Here is a 24,263-nt window from a genome sequence, read left to right on the forward strand (position 1 = left end):
AACAGCAATAGAAAATAAGACTTGGGAATTAGGACTTGAAGTGAATATAAACTTTGCAAATCTATACAAGGGAATCACACAGGGTTTTGTGTCTTCTGTTCACTTTGAGGAGTTGGGTTGTTCAATAAAGGGTTTCAGACAGGTTGGTGGAATAGAGAGAAAAGGGGATATGAAAGGGATATATAGTAATCAGGCTCTCGTCTCTCTCTCTCCTATTCTCAATTCTCATACAACAGGCATGCACATAGACCTTGGGGAAAACTAGAACTGAGATAGAATTCAGTTCTGACAGTAGCAGTCTAACCTTGGGCAAGTTTTTAAATTTGTGTTAAGTACAAATTTCCTCAAGAGACCTCTAAGGTAAGTCTTCTTCACCTTTCAGGATGACCAAGACTTATATAACCTGCTCCAGCACAAGGTCTGACATACAGAGGGTTCACAGAGGCTTTCTTATTGCCAGAAGAATTACAAGAGGTGGACTTTTTAAGTACCGAGACACCCTGGTACGTTTTACTTAACAGAGGTATGTATAAACCATCTTAGGATGGATCTAAATTTATTTAAAAAGCATCAAACTGTTTTTAAAGAGCAAGTTTTCCTTAAGACAGGATAAATAAAGATGAACTTCATTTAAATCACATTTAAGTAAGGCTAGTTATAGGTGAGACTTAAAGACAGAATGTCTTTGGATCTACTTCTCATCGAAAACCTTTTTCCCTTTTTCCTCATAAATTATAATCTGTCAATATGCCTATACTTTGCCCACTCTCCACAATATTTCAGTCATCGAGGGATCAACAAACTTGGATCTAACACTTAGACCTGTAATCCCAGAAAATGGTCACCACTACTAATAGGGGCCTCCGGAATGCATCATGTTCTGGTTATATATAAAGAAATTTAAAGCAAGCATTGCAACAATATATACAAGAAACTACTAGGAAGTAATCAAAAACTAACTTAATGACTTTCTTCCATTGCTTAACCCATTCTTCTTTACTTGTACCTTGTAAAAAAAAAAAAAAAAAAAAAAAATTCAGTGTCTGTCTTCTCAACCCAACCCAGATACAATCAGAGAAAGCAGACTTACTAACAACATACATCTGTGAAATCAAAAAGCTAACTTTTGGTTTGAGGTTTTTTTTTTTTTTTTAGTAAAACCCTGAAAATAATTTCATAATAGTGCAGATGACGACTTTAGGTTTTATTTACAAACTGACTAGTTTTTTAACAAGTTAATTTCCAAAAGAAAAGTAGACCAAAATTAAACACACTTTATTTAAATACAAGTCCTCTATTTCAGAACTTTTATGATGATTAATTTCAGAGGATAAGAATAACCAAAAAAGGGCTGCAAATTATTGCAAATTAGACAAAATATTTGGTTTTGAATTTACACTCTTTTCTCTCCAGTGAGACTATCAAAGCTGATTAAATTTCAAAAGCTATTTTTAACTGTAATCTGTAGACTTTTTAAGAAAACAAACTTTATCCTTTTTAATCTTTTTAATTTTGTGAAGTGATTTATATTTTTCTTCATTAATCTAGATGAGCAAAAACACTGGTTTTTTTCCCCCTCTCTCTTTTTTGGTCTCAAGAGTTAGCATTGCTTTAAATTATAGCAGTACAGTAGGTAATTTAGAGTGTGAATAAACTTAAATTTGGATTAACAATAGCCTCTGTGTGCTATTTCAAGCAAAACTAGCATTCAGAACTATAGTTACCCCTGTCTCCACCAACAAATTAGAGTTAAATACACAACTTAAAAGAGATTCATACCATGTTTCTTTTAAAGTTCTGTAATGATTAGTGAACCAAAAATTTTGATGTTATACAAGTTTTCAGAAACGTACCTATACGCTGGATTATACCTACACACTTTTTCATTGGTAGTTCTCAATTCTAACCTCCTTAGAATCCTATGATTTATCTCAATAGCCTGTAATCCATGACACAGAATTGTTTTTCCCCTCATCTACTGCCTAACGTAGAGAGCTATTATCTGTGTGTACTTGGCAGAAAAAGAGTTTAGTATCTGATAAAGCTTTAAAGAAGAAATACTTTTACTACTGAATTTCAAATCACACACACAAAATAGGTGAGAAATTCTTTTATCATATTTAGAATCAAAATATCCCTTAAAATATTTACATTTTACAGTAAAAAGGATAGCAAAACACAAGATCATGTACAAGCTTAAGTATTCAAGTTTCCAAAGAGCCAAAAATGAAAAGGAAAAAAATGGCCTACCACAAAGTTGTAGTATATGGTAATAAATGCCTTCAATGAGTGCAGATTAAAGCAATAAAAGTACTCCTTGGGCGTCTGATTCTTAGTCAAAAACTGCTCAACTAAATGATTAATATAATCGGATTATGAAGTTGCTTGACTTTCTGTTGCTCCTCTACAGTTTCTTTAAAAACAGTGCAATTTAAAACAAACTTACAGAGCACACATTACTCTCAAATTAGTCATTATATAAAGGACATTCACTAGAGGCAGTAAATATATTCCATAGTTAACCATATTTACCAAGTAAGGAATAAAACTAAAATTTCTAAGCCTTTATTGCATATTAATAAAACAAATCTTTGAATATACAGCAATGTAAAACTTTTAAAAATATTAAATTCCTAGAACTAGGGACAGTTGGTATGAAGAAAGGATGACGGGCACTGGTACAGAGAGCACTCTGCACCAACACACAGATTTCATTGTTCTGCAAACCACCAGTATTAAAAATTTAAAAGATGGCACAATCCTAGCAGGCAATCATAAAGTTTTTAGATACAACATTTCAGTTATTTAAATGTAATCTTGAAGCAGCCTGCAAATTTTACCTTTTGCTTTTAGCTCTGTCAGTGTGGTCCCTATCTTTATGGTACCTATCTCTGTCCTTTTCTCCTTCTCTATGTTTATTTTTCTCTCGTTCTTTGTCCTTTTCATGGTCTTCACTTTTAGGTTTATCTGGTTTCTTGTCTACATTCCTACTATCCCGGCTTGCTTTTCCATCTGCTCCTCGATCACCATGTGATAACCGTGCCCTCTCTTTATCTTTGTGCCCTTCCTCCCTGCTTTTTCTGTCTCTGTCCTTGTCTTGGGTTCTGTCTCTGCGTCTATGCCTTTCAGAGTCTTGCTCCCATTCTTTTTCATGTCGCTCTCTTTTCAAATGGTGTGAATCACTATAAAATCTCTGTCGATCTCCTTTACCCCTATTAAATGGCCTATCCAGTTGCTGTTGATCTGGCCTACCCCAAGGGTCACTATGGCGCCTTTCTGGTCTTCTAATGTCTTTTACCTGGTAAAAATTTTGTGGACCTATATACCTTGATGTTTGTGAAAGGGGACCCATCATACGTTGTGGCTGGCCTGTCAGATGAACAACAGGTGGCCAGGGAACCATGGGGTTTTGAGCAAAGCCAAACCCTGGAGGGGGAAGTAAAGGGGGCGGTAAATGTGGTGGAAATCCAAACATGCTTTGTGGGGGAAAATTAGGAGGCCCTGGAAATGGAAATCCAGGGGGGCTAGACTTGAGATGCTGAAGGTTGGGCTGCTGTGGCCTCATGGGTGAAAAGTTTGCACTTGTTCTGGGGCTGGTGCTTCTGGAAGTAAAGTTGATGCTTTTAGAAGGAAATTCTGATTGACAAGTGTTTCCAACTTCAAAATGAGATGATGCTGCTGTTGATCCTCTTCGAAATGGGTGCACGGTTTCAATATTTTGCATTAAAATATCCTCCTGTAAGGGCTTTGCTTGCTCTGTTTGAGAAGTGTGTGTGTTTTCTACTGACGGTGAGTTCTGTGCAACCCCTGAATTATCACCCTGCTGAACACATGAGTTTTTCTCCACAGAAGACAACTTTTCCTCTACATTGCTTTGTTCTGTTAAGTGCTCCTTGTGTGACAGACCAGGCAGAGTGTGTTTCTCTCCATTCCGGCAATTATCTCCATCTTTGCTTTCTGAAGCAGTTACGTGCTGACTTCGCCCTGCTGCTTGTCTAGGATCCCGTTTCAGGTTGATAAACTGTGGGGATCTTGTTGTATTAGCAACAAGGTTTTCACTGCAGCTGACATTACTGTCCATGTTTCCTTTTCCTACATTAGACCTGCCTGGAGAACTAGTACTTGAAGTCTGATTATCTTGCAAATTATTCTCTTGGTCTTGCAGCAGCTGTCTTTTTAATGTTCTCTCTTTATTCTCCACAGTTTCTTCCTGTTTTGACTGAACTGATAAATTTGTTAAGAATGCTTCTGTAGAAACATCTGGTGGCTTACCTCTGAGGCTAAGACTTGTCAAAGGTCCAGGAGAAATGGAAGAAGACCCCATTACTGATGTTTCTTCTCCTACTACTACTGAATTACCTGTAGATTCTGAAAGATCTTCTGCTTTAACCTTTCCCTCCTTGGCATCACCATCAGTTGCTTCCACTTTATCTATTTTCTCTGCGTTGGGGTCAGCCTGCTCACTTATAAATGGAATTTCTTTGAGTGTGTTCTGTTCTATCACTGATTGAGTCTGTTCATATACCTGACCAGTACTGCCTAAAAGGCTCTGAAGTATATCGTCCACAGGAAGAGGTTTATTTGCTAATTCCAGGGTAGAAGGTTGATTTTCCCAGCCAATCAATACCCCAGGAAGGAATCTTAGAGGTTTTGGTGGCTCCTGTTTGGTGACTTCCACTAAAGGTTCAATTACTGTTGGAAGATCTTCCTGAAGAGTTTGCTGAGGCTTATTTCTCTGCTTATGCAATACAGTTGTAAAAGAATTAAAAAAGTCATTTTCTTCCTCTGGTGTTTCTTCTGTGGAAACATCTATTTTACTTTTTTTATCAGGTGGCAAAGCCACTGGTACACTTTCAGAAGTCTCAGCCGTATGACTAGTACTAGCAGTAGCACTATGTTGCCGCTTCAGTTTCTGACGGATAATTAAGCCCAACAATAGATTAGGTCTATGCAGTTCAAGCCCTGTGTGAAATAAAAAACATCAATTAATAGTCACTTTCAGAGCACCTGGGTGGCTCAGTCCGTTAAGCCTTCGGCTCATGTCATGATCCCAGGGTCCTGGGATTGAGCTCCATGCTGGGCTCCCTACTAGGCTGGGAGCCTGCCTCTCCCTCTCCATGCCACACCCCTTCCCTGTCCGCCCTGCTTGTGTTTGCATGCACACCATGTTAAATAAATGTTTTAAAAAAATTTTTTTTTAAATAAAATAAAAATAAAAAAATTTTAAAAGTCATTTTCAACCATTAATAAAGGTACATTTTAGCATCGAGCTTATTACAGCCTATTGCATAGGGCTTGCCCCTGTCAAGTCAGCTCTAGAGGGCTGGAACCTGAGAAAGAAAGCAGAGTCCATTTTGTTGCTCTGGTCTCACCTCCCACTTTATTTTATTCATACTCCATTACTAAAATGTGTACCTACCAGGTCCATCAAAAGGCACAAGAGGGTGTGGAATTTTATCTGCAGCACCCAAAGGGATAAGGTACATATCTTTAACCTGCTTCATGTTGTTCGCAGCTACTCCATAGCGCTTTCTGCTACTGAAGTATGCAAACAGCAAAGTGTAAGAAATTTGATCTTCTTCAGTTACAGGTGTGAAGCGAACCACACAAATTTCCTATTCAAGAAAATAATACATGATTATTGAAAACAATAACCTGAAGAAGAGCTTGGTTTTAAATATCATTTCCCAATTAGTAATAGTCTAGTAAACTGTATAATGATGATTACCAAATAACACGATTTACACTAACTTAAATGCAGATAAAAATAGTAAAGAGAAGCAACTTTTGGGAAAAGATCTTTGGTGATCCACTGATACATTTGTTTCATCTGAAGGTGTCCCATAAGACACTGAGTCCCAAGATAATTAATTTGCTCAAGGTGACACAATTTTCAGTCATCCAAAACATATTTAAACCCAAGTCTTTTAGTGTCTACACTATCTCCTCATTTATATGTTTTTATATTTATATGTTATAACCTTCACAAAGGGCTGCCCACGTTTTCAGCATACTGAAGATTAGTATCACTTAACACCACCATCCTGCCATGTACACAAAAACACTCAAATCGACTGAGAATCCCACTTACAGGGACTGGATTTAAAAATAAAAGAGGTTGGGTGACAAAACTCAAATACACAAAGGCCATAAATTTTGTTGACTCATTTGGCTTACTTGGGAACTTATCTGTGTGCCTCTGGGTTCTAGGTTTTGTTTCATGAAGGTTTTGCTCATGAAGGAGAGAACCAGAACCGCTACAAAGCCTAAATTGATTCAAGTTCCTAAAGGAAACGTGTAAATGAGCTAAACTACGGCTCTGTCTCTTATAAAAGGTCATTTAAACTGTCCTCTTTTAGAGGTACCAACTATTATAGTGTTTCAATCAGTTCAGGAAGGAGGTATACTATAAAATGCTAGGCAGAAATATATGGGTAGATCAAGAGCAATTCCCAAAACGGCCAAGGGTAACACCTTCTGAATGCTTTCCCATGACTTTTTTATCATGAGAAAGTAATAGCAAATAAATATTATAACACTTTAATAGTGCTTTAAAGTGTATTTGTATTCTAACACTGTATCAATTTAAATTCTAAAATCAGTTATTGAAAAATATATATTTTTTTAGCTTGAGATCATCCATTTTGAATTATTTCTAATCTTACTAGACATATTTAATCTTAAGAAAAAGATAAAAATTAATGTTCCCTTATTTAATTTTTTGAATGCCTGTAATATGCTAGGTACTATCCTCCCTGGAGGGAAAAAGAATTTCTTCTAACGTAAATTTTTCTGCATACTAGTTTTAAGAAATGATTACAAGTTTAAGAAATGATTAAAAAATAGAAAAGAAAAAATAATATTGTGATAGAGGCTACTAATTATCACCAACTATCTATTCTCTTCCTTTCCTCCTATCACAAAAAGAAGACTTTTAGCTGGGCACATCACCATCTAATATACACAACATTTCCAGAGATTACATTTCCCAGCCTCCTAAGCAGCTTATGTAAAGTTACATTACTGAAAAGTTCTTGCCCATGGAATTTAGGGAAGTGAAATGGTAACAAGAATTTCCAGGTCTTGCTTTTAAAACAACTAGACAGGCATTCTTCATTCTTCCACTTGAGGTTGGTAAGTCAGCTTTGACCAAGGTTGACCAATAAGGGTAACACTCTTGGAAACAGCCAAGCAATAAGAGACTGGTCCCCAAATGATCCTATAAAACCAGAGCCTGGAACTACTCTGAACCACTGACCTATTAAAAAATAAACTTCTGGGACACCTGAGTGGCTCAGTGGGTTAAGCCTCTGCCTTCAGCTCAGGTCATGATCTCAGGGTCCTGGGACTGAGCCCTGCATCAGGCTCTCTGCTCAGCGGGAAGCCTGCTTCCTCCCCCTGCCTCACTGACTGCTTCTCTGCCTACTTGTGATCTCTCTCTCTCTCTCTGTGTCAAATAAATAAATAAAATCTTTAAATAAATAAATAAATAATAAACTTCTGTATTCTCCACTATACTTTTAGGGTCTCTTTTTGCAGCAACTTAGTCTATACCCTAAGTAAACAAATGTCTGTAATCAAAGCAAGGAAAAATTCCAGGAGGAATCTCAATACTTAATTCTAAAACCTTTCCTCCAGAACACTGACAAAGATATCACTAAGAAAGCAAACCAGAAAGGAAGAAAAACCCACAAAAGGAATGCTGGGCTGTTTTGAGCCTTAGCAAATGGGTTTACTTCAGTTATGTTAGGTGTAATATGTAGATTTAGAATTTGTATTGGCTCCTTTCCCCAGGGTACCCGGCATAAAGAACTCTCAGTGATTTACTTTTCAAATATTCTCTCATGCTGGTATAACTTAAGACATTTTCCTTACCTTGGTTCCTGATGCTTTAATTTTTTCAACATAATCCCAAACTGTCTGAGGTGATATCCTGCCACCTACTTGAATACTATCTGGTAGATCCTACAGTAAAAAAATGAAGTTAAGCAACATATACAGAATATAAGAGTCATCATTCATTTAAATTTAGCTCTAAGACTAATTTGAAATGGTAATAAAAAACAAGTAAATAAAAAAATTTGTATCACAGAACATAAAGTACAGGGGTAGCAATCAGGCTTTACCTCAAATGTCAACTCCAAATAACTAAAGTGGGTACCCAAGATACCACTGAGATTGAATCTGAGGTCATGTCAGTTCTCAGCAGGAAAGACAGGTACCATAATGGGGTAGTGGCAAACATATGACAAACTGACAATCCAGAAAGAACACAACAGATTTCAGAATATGAGAGATACTGTTTTTCTTCTCAAACCTCCTCCGATCCTGCCCCCCACTTCTTGGTGATATTGGGCAAGGACATCATTTAATCATTAACCGCTGGATTTCAGAAATTATTAAATTTAATTATAGAGCATATTTTTACACAGTAGAGAATAACACTGTAATAATGCAAATTCATTTTTTAAACGGTAGAATCTTTCTGAAAATAGATGACTATACATAAAATCAATTAACTGTGTAATTGAAAATATTTAAAACTAATCAGTAAATTTCTATTTTTCTAAGAAGCTGAGAAAATTCATAAAAAGCACAATTAATTGATATTAAATTCAATTACATTTATTTAAATTATTAATTGCTTTAAATATTTATTTGGGATTTTAGTCCTAAACTAAAAATAAGCAGAAAGCAGAGGTAGAATCTGGGAAAGCAACCACATAGAAACTGGCTCAGAAAGGAGAAGAATAGTTTTGTTTAAAATCAAATTCCATTGTTTAGGACTTCTTCTTTTTTAAAAGATTTTATTTATTTATTTGACAAAGAGAAACACAGCAAGAGAAGGAACACAAGCATGGGGAGTGAGAGAGGGAGAAGCAGGTTGCCCACTAAGCGGGGAGCTCGATACAGGGCTTGATCCCTGGACCTGATCATGACCTGAGCCGAAGGCAGATGCCTAACAACTGAGCCACCCACATGCTCAAAGACAACATTTCTAAATAGATTTGTTCAAAAAGAAGAACACAGGTCCATTTAATTTTCCTCTTATAAAAATCAATTGTTTCTAAAATACTACTTGCCAAGCAAACTATATATAAAAGTAATAATTAGGTTGTTTAATAAAACATAATGCTAAACAAATAAACCGGTCAGCATTAGCTAAGCCACATTACATGTAAACTAATTTCAGTCTAGGGGCAACTGGGTGGGTCAATTCCTTATTCGGCTCAAGTCATGATCTCAGTGTCCTGGGATAGAGTCTGTGCTCAAGGGGAGTCTGCTTCTCCCTCTCCCTCTGTCACTCTTCCTGCTTGTGCTTTCTCTCGCTAATAAATATTTATATATTAAATATTTTTTAAATTTAAAAAAGTACTTTCTCTAATAAATAACAATTATTTATTAAATAAATACTAAAAAATAAAAATTAAAAAAAAAACTAATTTCAGCCAAATACAAAGAAAAGTAAAGTTTATGTCAGTCTTAAAAAAAAACAAAACCAGGTATATAATACAATTTAGGCTTTTGGAAAAAAGAATTTTTTTTTTTAAGTTTTTGCCTTCATGGTCAGCAGACTGAGAATGAATGGGAAAAGTTAATGTTATATATGAACATAAAGAAAATATAACCTCAACAAAAATATAGTACACATAATTTATTTTCCTTCTGCATAAACACAGAAAAATACAACTTTCTTCAAAATAGTTCAAAAATGTTGTATTTTTCTAATTTATCATAATATAATAGTCCAAGTGTTTATTTTCCATAAATATTATGTAATAGTTCCTTCCTATTCCTTCAGGTATAAACCCAGGGTACCTGCAGGATCTACAGTCACTGGTCTCATGAGACTGTCAACTTGCTGTAATGTTTCAATTATAACCTATATCTCATTCGCAGAAAGAGACAGTAAGAACTGTAGTCATGCAGCTGGGGAAACATTAGCAACAGGAGAATAAGAAGAACTATCCACAAGGAAAAATCTTCCTGACAGGCTAACACTCAAGACCATATTAAGTAGGTCAGTATTTTATCAAATCTATATTTAAAGAAAAACTCAAGTAATCCAAGTAGACGCTCATTAGTTTTTAATTCTCTTACAAAGGAAAGCACATTTTAGAGTACAGGGCATGTGGGTTTAAAACTTTGAGAACATAGTTATCCACAGTTCATAAACTCCATTTATGAACTCACAGTTCCATTAATTGAATGGTTTAAGAATCACTGTCATTCATTAACAATCAATATTTTTCTTATGAATGAAAATAAATTTATCATTTAGTATCTTTATTATTTGTAATATTATTTTCTCTCCTACTGCTTTTAGAAACACATACATCAGTCCAAGCAGAAAAGGGCAGAAAAGTTCACAGTACCTCTGTCAAATACTCAGGGGAACCAGACACTGGGTAGGCTTTGGTAACAAATTTTGCCACAGAAGGCATGTTGATAAAACCTTTCCAGATGAAGTTCAATCGAGCCAGGAAGGTAGACTCAACTTCAACAGTTCCTGGCATCTCTGGACTAAAACATGACATTAAAAATTTTCAGCCTTAAAGATCTGCTCATGAATAAATCCATTTTCTACTAAGTCATCAATTATTTCTATTTTAGCATGTCAAGAAAGCCAAAATATGAAGACTATTGATTAAAGAGTTTAGATTTTCACTTTTTATAAAAAATTACATTCATATTTACCTTACATGGTTGCATTTTCAAAATCATCCTTCACGGGTTGGCTTAGAGGAAGGTACAGAGAAGTACAAGCAATTTTTCTTAAATTGCTATTTCCTGCCTCTTGGGACCAACATTAATTAAACAGAATTTAATGTCAAGTCCCCACATACAGACTCAAATCTCTAAATTAATTTTAGGTCTTATTCTTTTATCTCAATTAGTCTACTGTTTAAGAAGGTGTAGTTACTTTCTCAAAAGAAAGATTCCTAAGAAATAAGTTACCTTTTTATTTTTGAAGACCTCCAAGTATAAACTGGCAAAGATCTATAATGATGATTATAGAAATTGTGGCTAAGAGATAATTACCGTGGAGCAGGAGAGAATGTTGACTTGGGAGACTCTTGTTTCTCTTCTTCAAAGAATTCAGAAGCCAAAATATTTGAGGTTGAAGACAGTGCATCTGCTATACTTTCTGCTTCATTATCTGAATGTTTACGAGATACTCCAACAACAACTTTAACTTTTTTTGGAGAAAGATCATCTACAGGTGGTGCCATTCGACCTAACACAAGACGACATGAAAATAAACCAGATTGTAAATTGAAATTTCTATAACTTCATCCATTTTCCTTCTAACGTTATTGTTTTTCTGACTGAATTGTTGCATAACCTTAGATTTCCTGGGGGTAATTTTTAACTATCATCTTTCAAACTGCATTGTAGTACACCTCTCTAATTGATGTGAAAATTAAGAAAAGATGATGTTAACTAACTTAAATAAGCTGAAATGGAAACTTTATAACTAAAACCTAAAGTCAGTTTCTTGATTCCCTAGTAATTTTTAACTAAACTATACCAAATTCCAAGTCTTGAGAAGTAAGAACTGAATAAAACAGCTCTGTATCCTACTTTGTGTTACATATAGCAGCAGCTCATGACATACAAGCATACTGCAGTGCTTAGTTACTAAACATGAAAAATATTAGTAAAGTTTAAAAATGACAATGGTTTTAGGCTACAGCATTAAGAAGGAAAAAAAAATCACTCAAACTTTCTGAAAATAGGTTAGGTCTAATAGTGTTTAACAAATATTTTTGTGTGCTACCATTAAATTTACTGAAATATTACCACAGAAATGATTAAAATTAATAGAAATAACTAAGAATATTTTTTATTAAGACATAACTAAATGGGTGTACTTAAAAATACTACTACACCATGGATGGCTTTCTTTAAGAATAACGAAGTCTAAAAATATTCTGCCCTTTAAGTCTTTACCACTGTACAGATTATAAAATATGTTAACACAATTTTGAAAGTAGGATTACTTTTATTACAGGAAAATTACTTAATTTGTGATACACTTCATCTAGCCTCTGATCCAATGATGGAGGACAGCAAATAGATTAACCGAAGAATTTTTCATGCTACCGAATAAGGTATGTATCATTCCTTAGCATAGAACAGTAAAAAAAATAAAAATAAAAATTGAGAGCCACATCTCCAGAGTTTACAAAACTCTTGATTCTCTAATTTTTAACAATAAACTGAATATAATTTAAATTCTTCTTTATTACATCCCCATTTTTTATGCCCTAAATGTAGTCAACCTCCAAAACCTACTGATAATACCTAATGTGAGTATCTCAAACGCCTCCACTTATTTCTATCTCCAATGACCACTCTAATCAAAACTATCTTCATCTCCCACTTGGACTAGTGCAAAGGGTTCCTATGGAGTTTCTCTCCTTCCTCTCCTGGCTTCTCCCACTGTAATTCTTCTCAAAGTCAGAGATATCTTCATAAAATACCAATCTGATCACGTCAATCCGTTGCTGAAAAACCCCTTAGTCACTGTCCACTGCTCTTAGATAAAAGACCAAAATCTTCAATGCAGCTACAAAAGATTTTCAGCATTTCTGATCATGATCTGGGAAAGTAGTATTTTATCTCATGATCCATTACTTAAATACACACACTCACATGTATCTCTGTGGGTTTGTGTGTGCAAGTGTATGTATATGTGTGTATATGTATTTTTATGATAAAAGTAACTGGAACTAAAGTCTCATAAAATGGTACTAATCTTTGTAAGTGCAGTTCACTGTGGTACTTTCTATTTTGTTTTTGTTTTTGAAATGCTAGTAACTACTTACTAAATTGATTTCACTACTACGAAGAAGTCACAACTGAAGTCTAAAAGGCAAAAAGGTATTACAAGATGTGATCTCCAAATAGCTCTTCAAACAACTCATATCCCTCTCTTCTCTTCTCGAATTCACTTCAAAGCTCATGCCATTCCCAGTATTGAGAATGATGTTCCCCTCTCTTTTCAACCTTCATGACTCAGCTTAAATGTCAATTCCTCACCCCAGTCTCCCCAGTGCCCCAGTCTAGACTGGGTCTTGTTAACTAAATACATTTGTAACTACTTCTGTAACCCAAATCATCACCTGCCTGTCTTTCTCACTAGGCTATAGTTTCTCTTAAAGCCTGGATAAGATCTGACTTATTCACCACTATATTCCCTGCACCATAAAGTGCTCAGCAAGAACTCAATAAATATTTATTGAATGAATGACCAAATAGAAGAATACTAGAGAAAAGGTATTATGGGATTTGTTTCATTTTTTTATAGATGATAATAAGACATGAATGCTATTTTATTCCTTCACTTAATAAATGACAGTACCATCATAAATGCCCAACATTTCTGATGCCTACTCCAATACTTAAATTTTAGTCTTTTGCCGCAAGGTTGTTAAGATCAGATCTTACATAGTACAATTAATTCTAGACCATAAAGTATACCACAGTATCAAACTATACCTCAACTCTGAAGACCAGTCACTCTAAAACTGTGCTACTCCTCAATGGGAGTAAGCAAATACCTCATCCCCAATTTACAGAAAACAAAAGCCTATTTAAATTACAAATACAAGTATCTCTCTTCCAAAACGAAAGCAACATTTCAGAAAGAAAAATTTCCAATTACCTATGCAAATTTTACAGTTAAGATCAAAAAGATGTTGTCTGTGTTGACTAGTGGTATCTTTGGACATAGAATCAATCTCTTCTTTTTGTTTTTCAGTTCCTTCTGCTTTTTCCAAGGACTTGTTTGCTGTAGGTTCCTTAAAAAAAATAAAGAGTAAAAAGTTTTAGCAAATTTGGCCCTAATTATTAAAATCAACTTCTATTTCATATTGATTTTTTCTAAAATGAAAACTGTTCCATTCATATGTTTTCCAGTATTTTTTTAAAAAAGATTCTATTTATTTATTTATTTAGAGCAAGTAAGCAAACGGGGAAAGCGAGGGAGAGAAGAAGAGAATCTCAAGCAGGCTCTACAATGAGCACAGATCCTGATGCAACACTCAATTTCACAACCCTGAGACCACCTGAGCAAATCAAAGAGTTAGCTGCTTAACCAATGCAATACCCATGTGCCCCCCATCACTGTATCTTTAAAAAATAAGTGCTAGATATTAATTATTACTTAAAGCAGAGCAAAACCTCAGACATTCCTCATTCTTTAAGGCCTCTAACAAGATTCTGTATTATTTCCTCACTGATATTTGAAAATAAGAAAAGCTGTACCAAGCTCTCACACCAGTCTACCTAAGAAGCACTTACTTAGGCCTACTAAAGAATTCAAGTCACAGAGACCCCAGGAATCTACATTTTAACAAATGTTTAACAGGTGCTTGTGATGCAGGTAGTCTGCACACTACATCCAGAGAAAGTATTGTTAAACACTCTCAAAAAACCATGGGACCAATAAAATCAACTTTAAAATATATACATTTTTAAAAAAATTCTTCTTTCACCTTTAAGAACATTTTCGACAAATCAACCTTTCCTTAATCTTCATGTTTTAAGCACTGCAGAACATGGCATTTTTATTATTTTTACCTGAATCTCCATGGCTGCTTCCTGTTCTTTCATTGGGGCATCACTCTCAATTTCAATTTCACCTTTATGAGTTATTTTTGTGATTGGTCGTCTTTCCACTTCTCTCTGCTCTTTCTCAATCATTTCTATGGTCTAAATGAAATATTTTAAAGAAACATTTCACAATTAACATATACATATTTCCAAATGTACAGCTTTAAATAATAAGAGCTTATCTAAAAATGAAAACATCACAGATGATTTTTAATTTTTTTTTTAAGATTTTATTTATTTATTTGACAGATCACAAGTAGGCAGAGAGAGAGGAGGAAGCAGGCGATCCCAAGACCCTGAGATCATGACCTGAGCCGAAGGCAGAGGCTTTAACCCACTGAGCCACCCAGGCACCCCGATTTTAGATGGTCTCTCAAACAACAAACACATACTGAGTACTTACAAATTCCAGAGACTATTTTAAGCGCTGGGGTTATAAGTCTTGAGAAGTTCATATGTAAATTAATCAGAGGCAACTGAAGTGCAATGTAATTTGCAAAGGGTTGAAACATAGTATTTATGGCTTTCTGATTTAGTTTTTTTACCAGCTGCCGCCAGGGAAATGAGAATTATCTTCTTCAGATTCCTAACTTGATGTTCTTAACATCCCCCTCAAATAATGGAAGTTTATTCAAACACCAAAAATTATCAGGTAGACCCTATCAGTTGTCTCCTAAGCATTACTTTGTGACAATGATAATTTAGTTGAACAAATTTGACAAAAAAAAAACATTAAGCAAGTGTAGCAAGACCTAGTGAAAAGTAGTGAGGAGTGCAATGGGTTAAGAAATGTAAAGATGGGTCTAGTCATTAAGCTTGCGCTTTGTTAAGTGCAAATCATCCTTTAAAGAAAGAAATCAGATTAAGGCCTAAAGAAAGAACAAGCTGGTTTCCAAAGCAGATGGTACTTGCAGCCACAGTTCCAAAGCAGAAGAGAGGCATATTTGGGATACAGAGGGAAAAAAGATGAGGTGATACTATTTTCACCATAAAAGGAAAAATTACACAGGGTGAAAGTAGAAGAAATATTTGAATATCAAATCAAGGCCTTGTACTTCAAATTAGTTTTGGCAAAAGACCTACATGAAGCTTAATGTCTGAGATGCAAGTATTATGGAAAGAAGAATCAGGTAAATAATGCAGAGTTCATATGAGCTATTAGTAACCAGTATCTTCTAGAACAAAAAGCTAATATTCTAAGGCTGCTATAATCAAAATAGTGGATAACGTGGTCATCTCACTGTCACAATAATCCTAAGCCACATAGTCACTTAATCTTTAAGGTATTTCAAAGTTCAGAACCCCCAAATTAAAACTCGTGGCACTGGTTACTTTCAGAATTTTTAGTTTTAAAAATGGACTATGGTACACATACTATTTAAGTTACACAACACCTCAGTTTAACAGGGATTGAGCTATTTAAGCCCACAACATTTCTGTAGATATGAACATTCATACATGCCAATTTGGATCAGGTTTTATCAATAAACAAGTTAAGGGAAAGAAAACCTTGTTTTTCTGAGCTTTTGAATAGTAAGGGATTACACATCTAAAAAATTTTCATTCTGACTTAATCTAGTGCTACAAATTACCAATATTCATAACACCTTCAAATGCTGTTTTTGAAAAGTACAGATGCAATTAAGATGTGCCTATTTTCCCATCTTTCTGATGTACAAGACATAATAAAATACAAGTTTATTATGTAATCTGATAACTGGAAAAAATGAGAAAAAAAAACAGCAGAGATAAAAGAAAAACAAGATTTAAGAACTCGGTTAATGGGGATACGTAATTTATGGAACAAGAAGTTTGTATTACTGTGCATTCTGTGTTAAATTACCTCTGTGTTTATTTCCCCTATGGCTGAAAAATATAGGTTCTGATATAGTCAAACCCATAGTCATAGATAATCTTACATGTCTGTTTTCTCTCCGTCTCCATGCAGCTAACTCTTTAGAAGCCAACTCTTCCGGACTCATTCTTATAAGATGATCAGGGGTTACTTCTCCTTTCAGTACTTTTTTAAATAATATCTGGATATATTTAAAGATAAGAATTAAGAGGGAGAAAAAGATTTTTAAAATAAAGAAGACATGTTGTATAAAAACTTGTAATAAATAAAGATGTAATTTCAAAACTTGATTTACAAATGTTTAATGATTTATACATTATCTACTACAGAGAAATTTAATGACAGCCTTGTATTCTAGGAACTTATCATCTAAGGCAGCAAAATTTATCTTTCATATGAAAATCAACATAGTGGAGAAGTATGTATAGGAGAACCATTACATCTATCCAAAAATTCTATTGAGACTGTTACCCACTCCCCACTTCCCCCAAAATCGACATCTCAGAATATTCCCAGTATTCTCAAAGACAAACACACTGTCACAATAGCCAACCTGTAGTATAGCAATGTACTGCATAAAAAAACTTTGGAATGTGTTGTCTTTCATATTTTTAAGATTTCATATGTTTGAGTTCTAACCGGCTTAGAGAGGACTTCAGAGCAAAGAACCCACTGCACGAAAGAAACCTAAAGGAAATAAACTTTTACTTGCTGAAAAAAAGCTTCCAGACTATATAATTCAAGAAGTATCTGACCCCCTGGACCATAACGACAGACTGTATAACCTAGATTTTTCTTAAGTAGCTGTTAGTATACCTCAAATCACATTCTATCTATTGCAAATATCGTTACACAAATTGACAAACTTATCAATTATGTGAAAATCTTATAAAACTTAAGCAAATATACAAGGAGTTTGTATTTACACATACACAGCTTTTAAATATCCTCTAAGACCCAAACAAGAAATGCAGGAAATGATTAACAATTCAAGTGATTGTTTGCTTCCCTGCTAAAAGATATTTAGAATTAAAATCATATTTAAATTAATAAAATATTTTAAAATAGTATTCTTTTTTACCTAAATGTAATTTATTTTCTTAAGGAGAAAATAAATTTAGAAGCCAACTCTTCCGGACTCATTCTTATAAGATGATCAGGGATTACTTCTCCTTTCAGTACTTTTTAAAGTACCTTTTTGGATTTAAATCAGAAGTACCAATACAGTGTTTATTATGAATTTTGGTTTAACAGCAATTTTAAAGAATACATATGAGTGAATCTTTTTTTAAAGATTTTATTTATTTATTTGACAGAGATTACAAGTAGGCAGAGAAGCAGGCAGAGAGAGAGAGGGAAGCAGGCTCCCCACTGAGCAGACAGCCCGACATGGGGCTCGATCCCAAGACCCTGGGACTATGAACTATGCGGAAGGCAGAGGCTTTAACCCACTGAGCCACTCAGGCATCCCCATATGAATGAATTTTTAATAAATTGGATCAAATAAGGGACAAAAAGTCCCATAAATCAGGTTAAGACAGACTTAGTATTTTACATTTTAATACACTCATTATATAACACTAGCCACCACTATGCAGAATTCATAATCTCAGTTCTGTAGCAAAAGACTATTAAAATGACCATCTCACTTGAAGAAATAAATTATAGATCTATTGTATTACAATATTAAATTCCAATGTATTCAGGAAAGCTGGAAGCATAAATATCTATAGACATGAACAAAATATACTTACATTGTTTTTAGGATCTTTCAGATTGAACATCAAACTTCTGTATTTATTCTTATATTTAGCATCTGTGTCCCGAAAAAAAGAGAAAAGCTCTTTTTCAATTTTTGTGGCAACTTTTGCTGCTTTTTCCTCTGGCACCTTCAAATTTGAGTCTGTAAGTCTTAAAATTAGAATAATTCAATTATTCTTCAAATACATAAAGCATATATTATTCAATCTTCTATATAATAATGTGTGTTACCTTTTCATAAGAATGTCTTTGAGAGAATGTCTGACACTTTGTCTGATCTGATCTGCAGAAGGCTTGGAAGTAGAAGTAGCAGGAGGATGCGTATTAGGCATTCCCTTTTCAATTTTCTTCTTTTTTATCTCCTGCTTCTCATGAGCCCCTAATTTAAACAATCATCAAAATTCATTGTTTTTAAAAAGACATCTTCCTTTTTAATGCATATTATAAGTTTACAAACAAAACTGACTGATTAAAAATCACTATTTGGAAATAAGATCAGAACCCATATTCCATACTGAAGTATTTCTGACATTTAAATTCTAATCTTTGCATGGTGACAGATGTTAACTAGACTTACTGTGATCATTTTCCAATATATACAAACATCCAATCATTGTCATACACCTGAAACTAACAATGTTATATACCAATTATACCTCAATTAAAAAAAGAGAAATTCTAATTTAAATGAATTTTAATGACAAATTAAGTGACTAAAAAGTGGCCTAAAGCTATGAAACGCATATGCACTTTTCCTATTTTATTTTTTTCCCATTTTTTAAAAGTTTTATTTATTGAAGTAATCTCTATACCCCACATGGGGCTCTGACTCACAATCCCAAGATCAAGAATCACGTGTTCTGACTGGGCCAGCCAGGCACTACTCCCCCAACTCACCAACTGACACATCAATTCTTAAATCTATCATTTTTGTAATTCATGTCCTCATTTTCCCACATAAACAACTCTGATCAGACAGTACAACATTATCACCATACCCTTGCATACTAAACACTTTTATCCTCTCTCCTTTAAAACACCTGCATTTGCAAAACCACAAACCCAATAAAAGCCAACTTTATCCTTCACCCAAATAGTCTACAAACAGCTGAAGGCAACTGGAGAAAAATAAACACTGATGCTAACAGATCTCACTTTAAATTTATAATCACAAATCTGAGGTAGATAACAATCTGCTGTCCTAATCTTATTTTCTTAGTAAATCTGCTCTCCCAGTCTCAAAACATCTATTTTAACACTTTTTCTCCTTTCTTGTCAAACCAACAATACCTCCTTCCCCAACTTCAACCTCATTTGATTTTTTTCACTTCATTATTTCACTAAGAAAACAGGAAAATGACAGCTATCACATCTTCCCATCACCAAATCTAGCCTACCTGCATCTATCTGCCCTCCTACCATATACAATCATCTTCCCTACTATTAAAATGGGTAACCTGTCCTTTTTTATGAGCAACCTTCTATGTAAATCCCATCCCCTCTTGTTTTTTCATGGACTTTGAAGCCCTCAACTACATCACCAAATTCACTCTACTGGATCATCCCCATAGTCTTCCAAACACACTCTATCTCCCTTAAAAAATTCTGTACCTCGCATATCCCTTTAACTACCATACCACTTCTGTTCCCTTTAAAAGCAAAATTCTTTAAAACAGTAATCAGTATCTCTGATTCCTCACTTTCCATTCCTCCATAAACCACTACATTCCCAGTGCTCCACCAAAACCATTCTAGTCAAGGTCACCAATGATTTCCATTTCACTAAATCACATACAATCTATGCTCCTTATTAGATGTCCAGACAACACTGAACACAACTGATCATTCCCTCCTTCTTGAAACTTCATCATGGTCCCTTAGTTCTCTTACCTCATAGACCAGCTTTTAGTCTCCTTTGTGGAACCTCTTGTCTTCTCAACTTCTAAATGCTGATATGACCCCCAAGTACTGTGCTTCTGCCTCTTCATTATCAAACTCTTTAATTGATGTTTCTATCTAAGTACATGATTTTAAATAACTATGTACTGATAAATCTCTTGTTTATATACAACCCCTTGAAGTCTCTAAGCTCCAGACTTATGAGCCAAACATTTACTCAAACATTCTTACCTGGGTATCTTAAAGGCAACTCAAAGTTAAAACACTCACACATAATTTTTCAATTTTCCTCCCCAAATCTGTTTTTCTCAATAAATGGCACCAACATTTAGTTAATCCTCTGCTAAGACTCTACCTACCAACCTACCCACCTATCTATAACTAATCCAACACCAAGTTCTGACAATTCTACTAAAAAATATATCAGAATCTGACCATTTTTCATTCCTCCACTGTACCTCTGTTCCAAGCTAGCATCCTTTTTTCCCTAGGATACTGCTGTAGACTCCTAACTACCCTCATTTTCTCCTATTCTCCTACAATCCAATTTTCACAAGAAAACAGGAGTAACCCATCATTCCCTTGTACAAAATCCTCTGAAGTTTTCCCATTACATTCAGAATAAAATATAAACTCTATCAGGACCTCAAACTTCCTACATAATTTTCTCTGAACTCATCTTGACCCTTATTCTATCCCATGTATTACCCTAACCATTCCACTGTGGCTCTCGTGCTCCTCAAATACCAAGCTTGTCTCTACCTTCAAACCTTTAGACTATACCCTACCCAGTCCTCCAAAAAAAGTTCCCATCACTTCAAATTATACCTCACAAGTTACCTCCTCCATTCTATCTAAAACAAACTCTCACCACTCTCCCCAACTGTGACTCTTAACTCCACTTACTTTACTTCATGGTGCCTAAACACTGTAAAAAAATGGCACACCATTTAATTTGTCTACTTAATGTTTGTCTTCTACTAGTGTTTGAATGCCATGAAGATGGGGTATTATTAAGTTCATTAGCCCTTCCCAGAATTTAGAGCAATAGTTATTAATTTCAAGAAAGATCACCTGGACTATTTTTATTGCCATCAAGTTATTAAAATGGTTAAATTTCCCTAAAATATACTAATTGATAGTGTATGAAATATAACTTTATTAGTACATATGATTTTTATGAATCTTACTACCTGGTTTGGAACCTTTTTCTCCTGTGCAAATAACAGTTGTAGTCTCTTTTGGTATTTTTTCACCTTTTTCTTCTGAGGATCTCCGAGGTAAAACTGGTTGTCCCATCTTTCGAAGAGGAGCTAGCTGCCATTTTTTTATTTCACTATCTCTACAGTCTGATGAGTTTTTGCCTTCACCAGATTCCTTGGAAAAAATATTATTTAATTCATTAGAATGAAAACTACTAAAGCAACGTTCAAGAGTATGTGGATGAAAAAGATTAAACCTAATTAGTATTACAATCTATTAAGATAGCAAACATTATATTCTTTAGCCCAATAAATATTTAAGTTTTTTTAAAAAGATGTACACAAATAACTCTCAATTAATAACAAAAAGGAGATTCATGCTCTCATTCAAAATCCATTAGTTAAGCACCTATTTTGCAGAACACATAACAGCCTATAAAGGAGAACTAAAAAACTTAGATATCATTTTCCCATTAATGATATTAGAAAAAAAATTAGATAAAAGATAGTAAGAGTTCTTTTAGCTGGCTACAGATATGGAAAAAAGGAGATTATGGAGAAATAGGTATCTATGTTTTTCACTATTTTCTAAAACAAATGAAATCATACCCACCTCTAAGTTTATCAATTAAATTCTCACTGTATCAATTGGCAGTTTTAACTTCTGTAAAGTAGAACAATCCATCAGGATACCTGCTACTCTCATCCTAATTATAACCAACAGAGAACGAGTGAACTAGATTTCTAAGACCCTTTAAAATAATTAATCACATCATGGTAATGTTTGAAAGACAGGGAGAAGTTTATTCATAGGTGGTGGAGGAGCAGGAGACCTTAGTTTCATCTGGTCCCAGGAATTCAGCTAGACAACTATCAAGTCATTCCGAACACTTGCAAACTCAACTTGAGGTCTAAGAAAAGAATTAGCTGCAACTCTACAAATAGAAAAGCAACCACTTTCTGCAAGGTAGGTGTGGAGAAGTGAATCTGAGGTGATACATGGGAAGATGAACCACAGCAGGAGGGAGCCTCCGTCATCCAGCACCAGAAGTGATATAGCAGTGGAGCACAAAATCAGAACTTTTAGCAGTCTGCTCCAGTGAGGGACATTCCTGCCTGAAATGCACCTGGTGGCTAAGTAGGTTGGAATCCTAGGTGAGATACTATGATTCTAGGATCCTTGGGGTCACAGCAAGACTGGGGGTACCTGAGTGTGGCAGAGTTCCCCAGCATCAGTGTGGGGAAGATGGCTGCACTCAGCGAGCCCATGAGTGGGCTCTCAGCACAGGGTTGCCATATACCCTGAACTGTGGTCCATCAGAGTGACTGCCTCTGAGCAGGGGCCTAGCAAGCAGCAGAACCACCCCAAGACCTCTTCCTTCCCTCCCCCTGGAAGCTGGGGATGGGGGGGCACAAGTGAACATCACAGGAGTCTGCAGGTTTTGAAGAATCAAAACGGGGTCACATGCCATGAGACAGAATCACTGGTCACAGTCTGGGTGATTGACCAGGGAGACAAGAGTGATTGACTGCTTTTCTCTGAGGGTACACTAAGGAGTGCCCCCCATCCCCGCCCCCAACCCCAAGCTCTAAGCTCTAGGGCTGGAAACTGGGAGGCAGCCATCTTCATTCTCATCCTCTAAAGCAGGGCAGAAAACCTTAAGGAAACAAAAGTCACATAGAGTAATCCAGAGCCACTTACTTAGCCTGGCCCCTGGCAAGGGTGGTACAATTCTGCACAGAAGACACCTGAGAATCAGCCCAACAGGCCCCTCCCCCAGAAGATCATCAAGAACATCCAGCTAATACCAAGTTTACTGATCACAGAGAAATGCAAAACTTGAGTACTAGGATAAAATAATATATAGAATTCATGGTTTTTTCCCTACAATTCTTTAGTCTTTCAATTATGTTTTTCTCTTTCCTCTCTCAATTTATTTTATCAACTTTTAAAAACCTTTTTTAATTTTCATTTTTACACTTACATTCCATCCTTTCATTGTATTTATTTTTATATATATGGAAGTTTTTCTTTCTTTACAATTTCAGGATGCAGTTTCTTCTAACAAACACGAAAATACACCCAGAATCTAGTGTACGGCTCTGTTCTCTTCACCTGATTATATTCTCTCCTTTTTTTCTTCTTTTTGTTAAACTCTTTTTAAATTTTCATCTTCAGTTACGTTGTAGCCTTTCATTGTATTTAATTTTATTTTTCTATAGATATATACGTTTTTCTTTCCTTACAACTCTGGGATGTAGTTTTTTCTAACAAAGAGACAAAAATACACTCAGGATATAGTGTACTGCTCTGTTCTGTTCACCTATTTGTTTATATTCCTTCTTTTTTCTCTTTTGTCTTTTTTATAGTTACATTCTATTCTTTCAATGCATTTAATATCATTTTTGTAAATATGTAAGTTTTTCTTTCTTTAAAATTTTGGGATCTAGTGTTTTAACAAACAGACCAAAATACACACAGGATCCAGTCTATTGCTCTTTTCTGTTCACCTCTATTATCCTTTTTTAATTTTGCCCCCCATTTCCAGTCTCTTGTGACCCCACTTCTCTGGGGTCGTTGTTGCCATTTTAGTATTTTGTTCTCTCATTCGTCTATTCTCTGGACAGATGACAACACAGAAAAGCCTTAAAAAAGACAACAAGAGGCAGTACCAACTGCCAGGGACCCAAGCAGTCTGGATATAAGATGTCAAAACTAGAGTTCAGAATAACGATTATAAAGATAGAAGCTGGGCTCGAAAAAAGCATAGAAAACACTAGAGAATCCCTTTCTGGAGAAATAAAAGAAATAAAATCTAATCAAGTAGAAGCCAAAAAGGCTATTAATGAGATACAATAAAAAATGGAGATTCTAACTGCTAGGATAAATGAAGCAGAAGAGAGAATTAGTGATACAGAAGACA

General features: G+C 35.0%; 1 protein-coding gene across 5 annotated transcripts in view; it reads right to left on the reverse strand.

Moving 5' to 3' along the window:
• Positions 1-2,095: 2,095 nt before the first annotated feature.
• The window catches only part of PHF3 (PHD finger protein 3), an 86,312-nt gene continuing 64,144 nt past the window's right edge, over positions 2,096-24,263 (reverse strand). For 4 of the 5 annotated variants that reach the window (XM_032864451.1, XM_032864450.1, XM_032864449.1 and 1 more), the window contains 11 exons: positions 21,331-21,514; positions 18,470-18,617; positions 18,232-18,388; positions 16,542-16,658; positions 14,590-14,721; positions 13,673-13,808; positions 11,044-11,239; positions 10,377-10,524; positions 7,876-7,965; positions 5,420-5,615; positions 2,096-4,962 (listed from right to left, as the gene is read on the reverse strand). In XM_032864451.1, coding sequence (XP_032720342.1) covers positions 2,837-4,962; positions 5,420-5,615; positions 7,876-7,965; positions 10,377-10,524; positions 11,044-11,239; positions 13,673-13,808; positions 14,590-14,721; positions 16,542-16,658; positions 18,232-18,388; positions 18,470-18,617; positions 21,331-21,514 — 3,630 coding nt within the window. In that variant the 3' untranslated portion in view covers positions 2,096-2,836. The remainder of the gene's footprint in view (positions 4,963-5,419; positions 5,616-7,875; positions 7,966-10,376; positions 10,525-11,043; positions 11,240-13,672; positions 13,809-14,589; positions 14,722-16,541; positions 16,659-18,231; positions 18,389-18,469; positions 18,618-21,330; positions 21,515-24,263) is intronic. The other variant, XM_032864453.1, reaches the window with a different exon arrangement.

This window comes from Lontra canadensis, unplaced genomic scaffold (genome assembly GCF_010015895.1).
Source record: "Lontra canadensis isolate GAN:19392208 unplaced genomic scaffold, GSC_riverotter_1.0 scaffold27, whole genome shotgun sequence".
In the NCBI taxonomy this organism is placed as follows: domain Eukaryota; kingdom Metazoa; phylum Chordata; class Mammalia; order Carnivora; family Mustelidae; genus Lontra; species Lontra canadensis.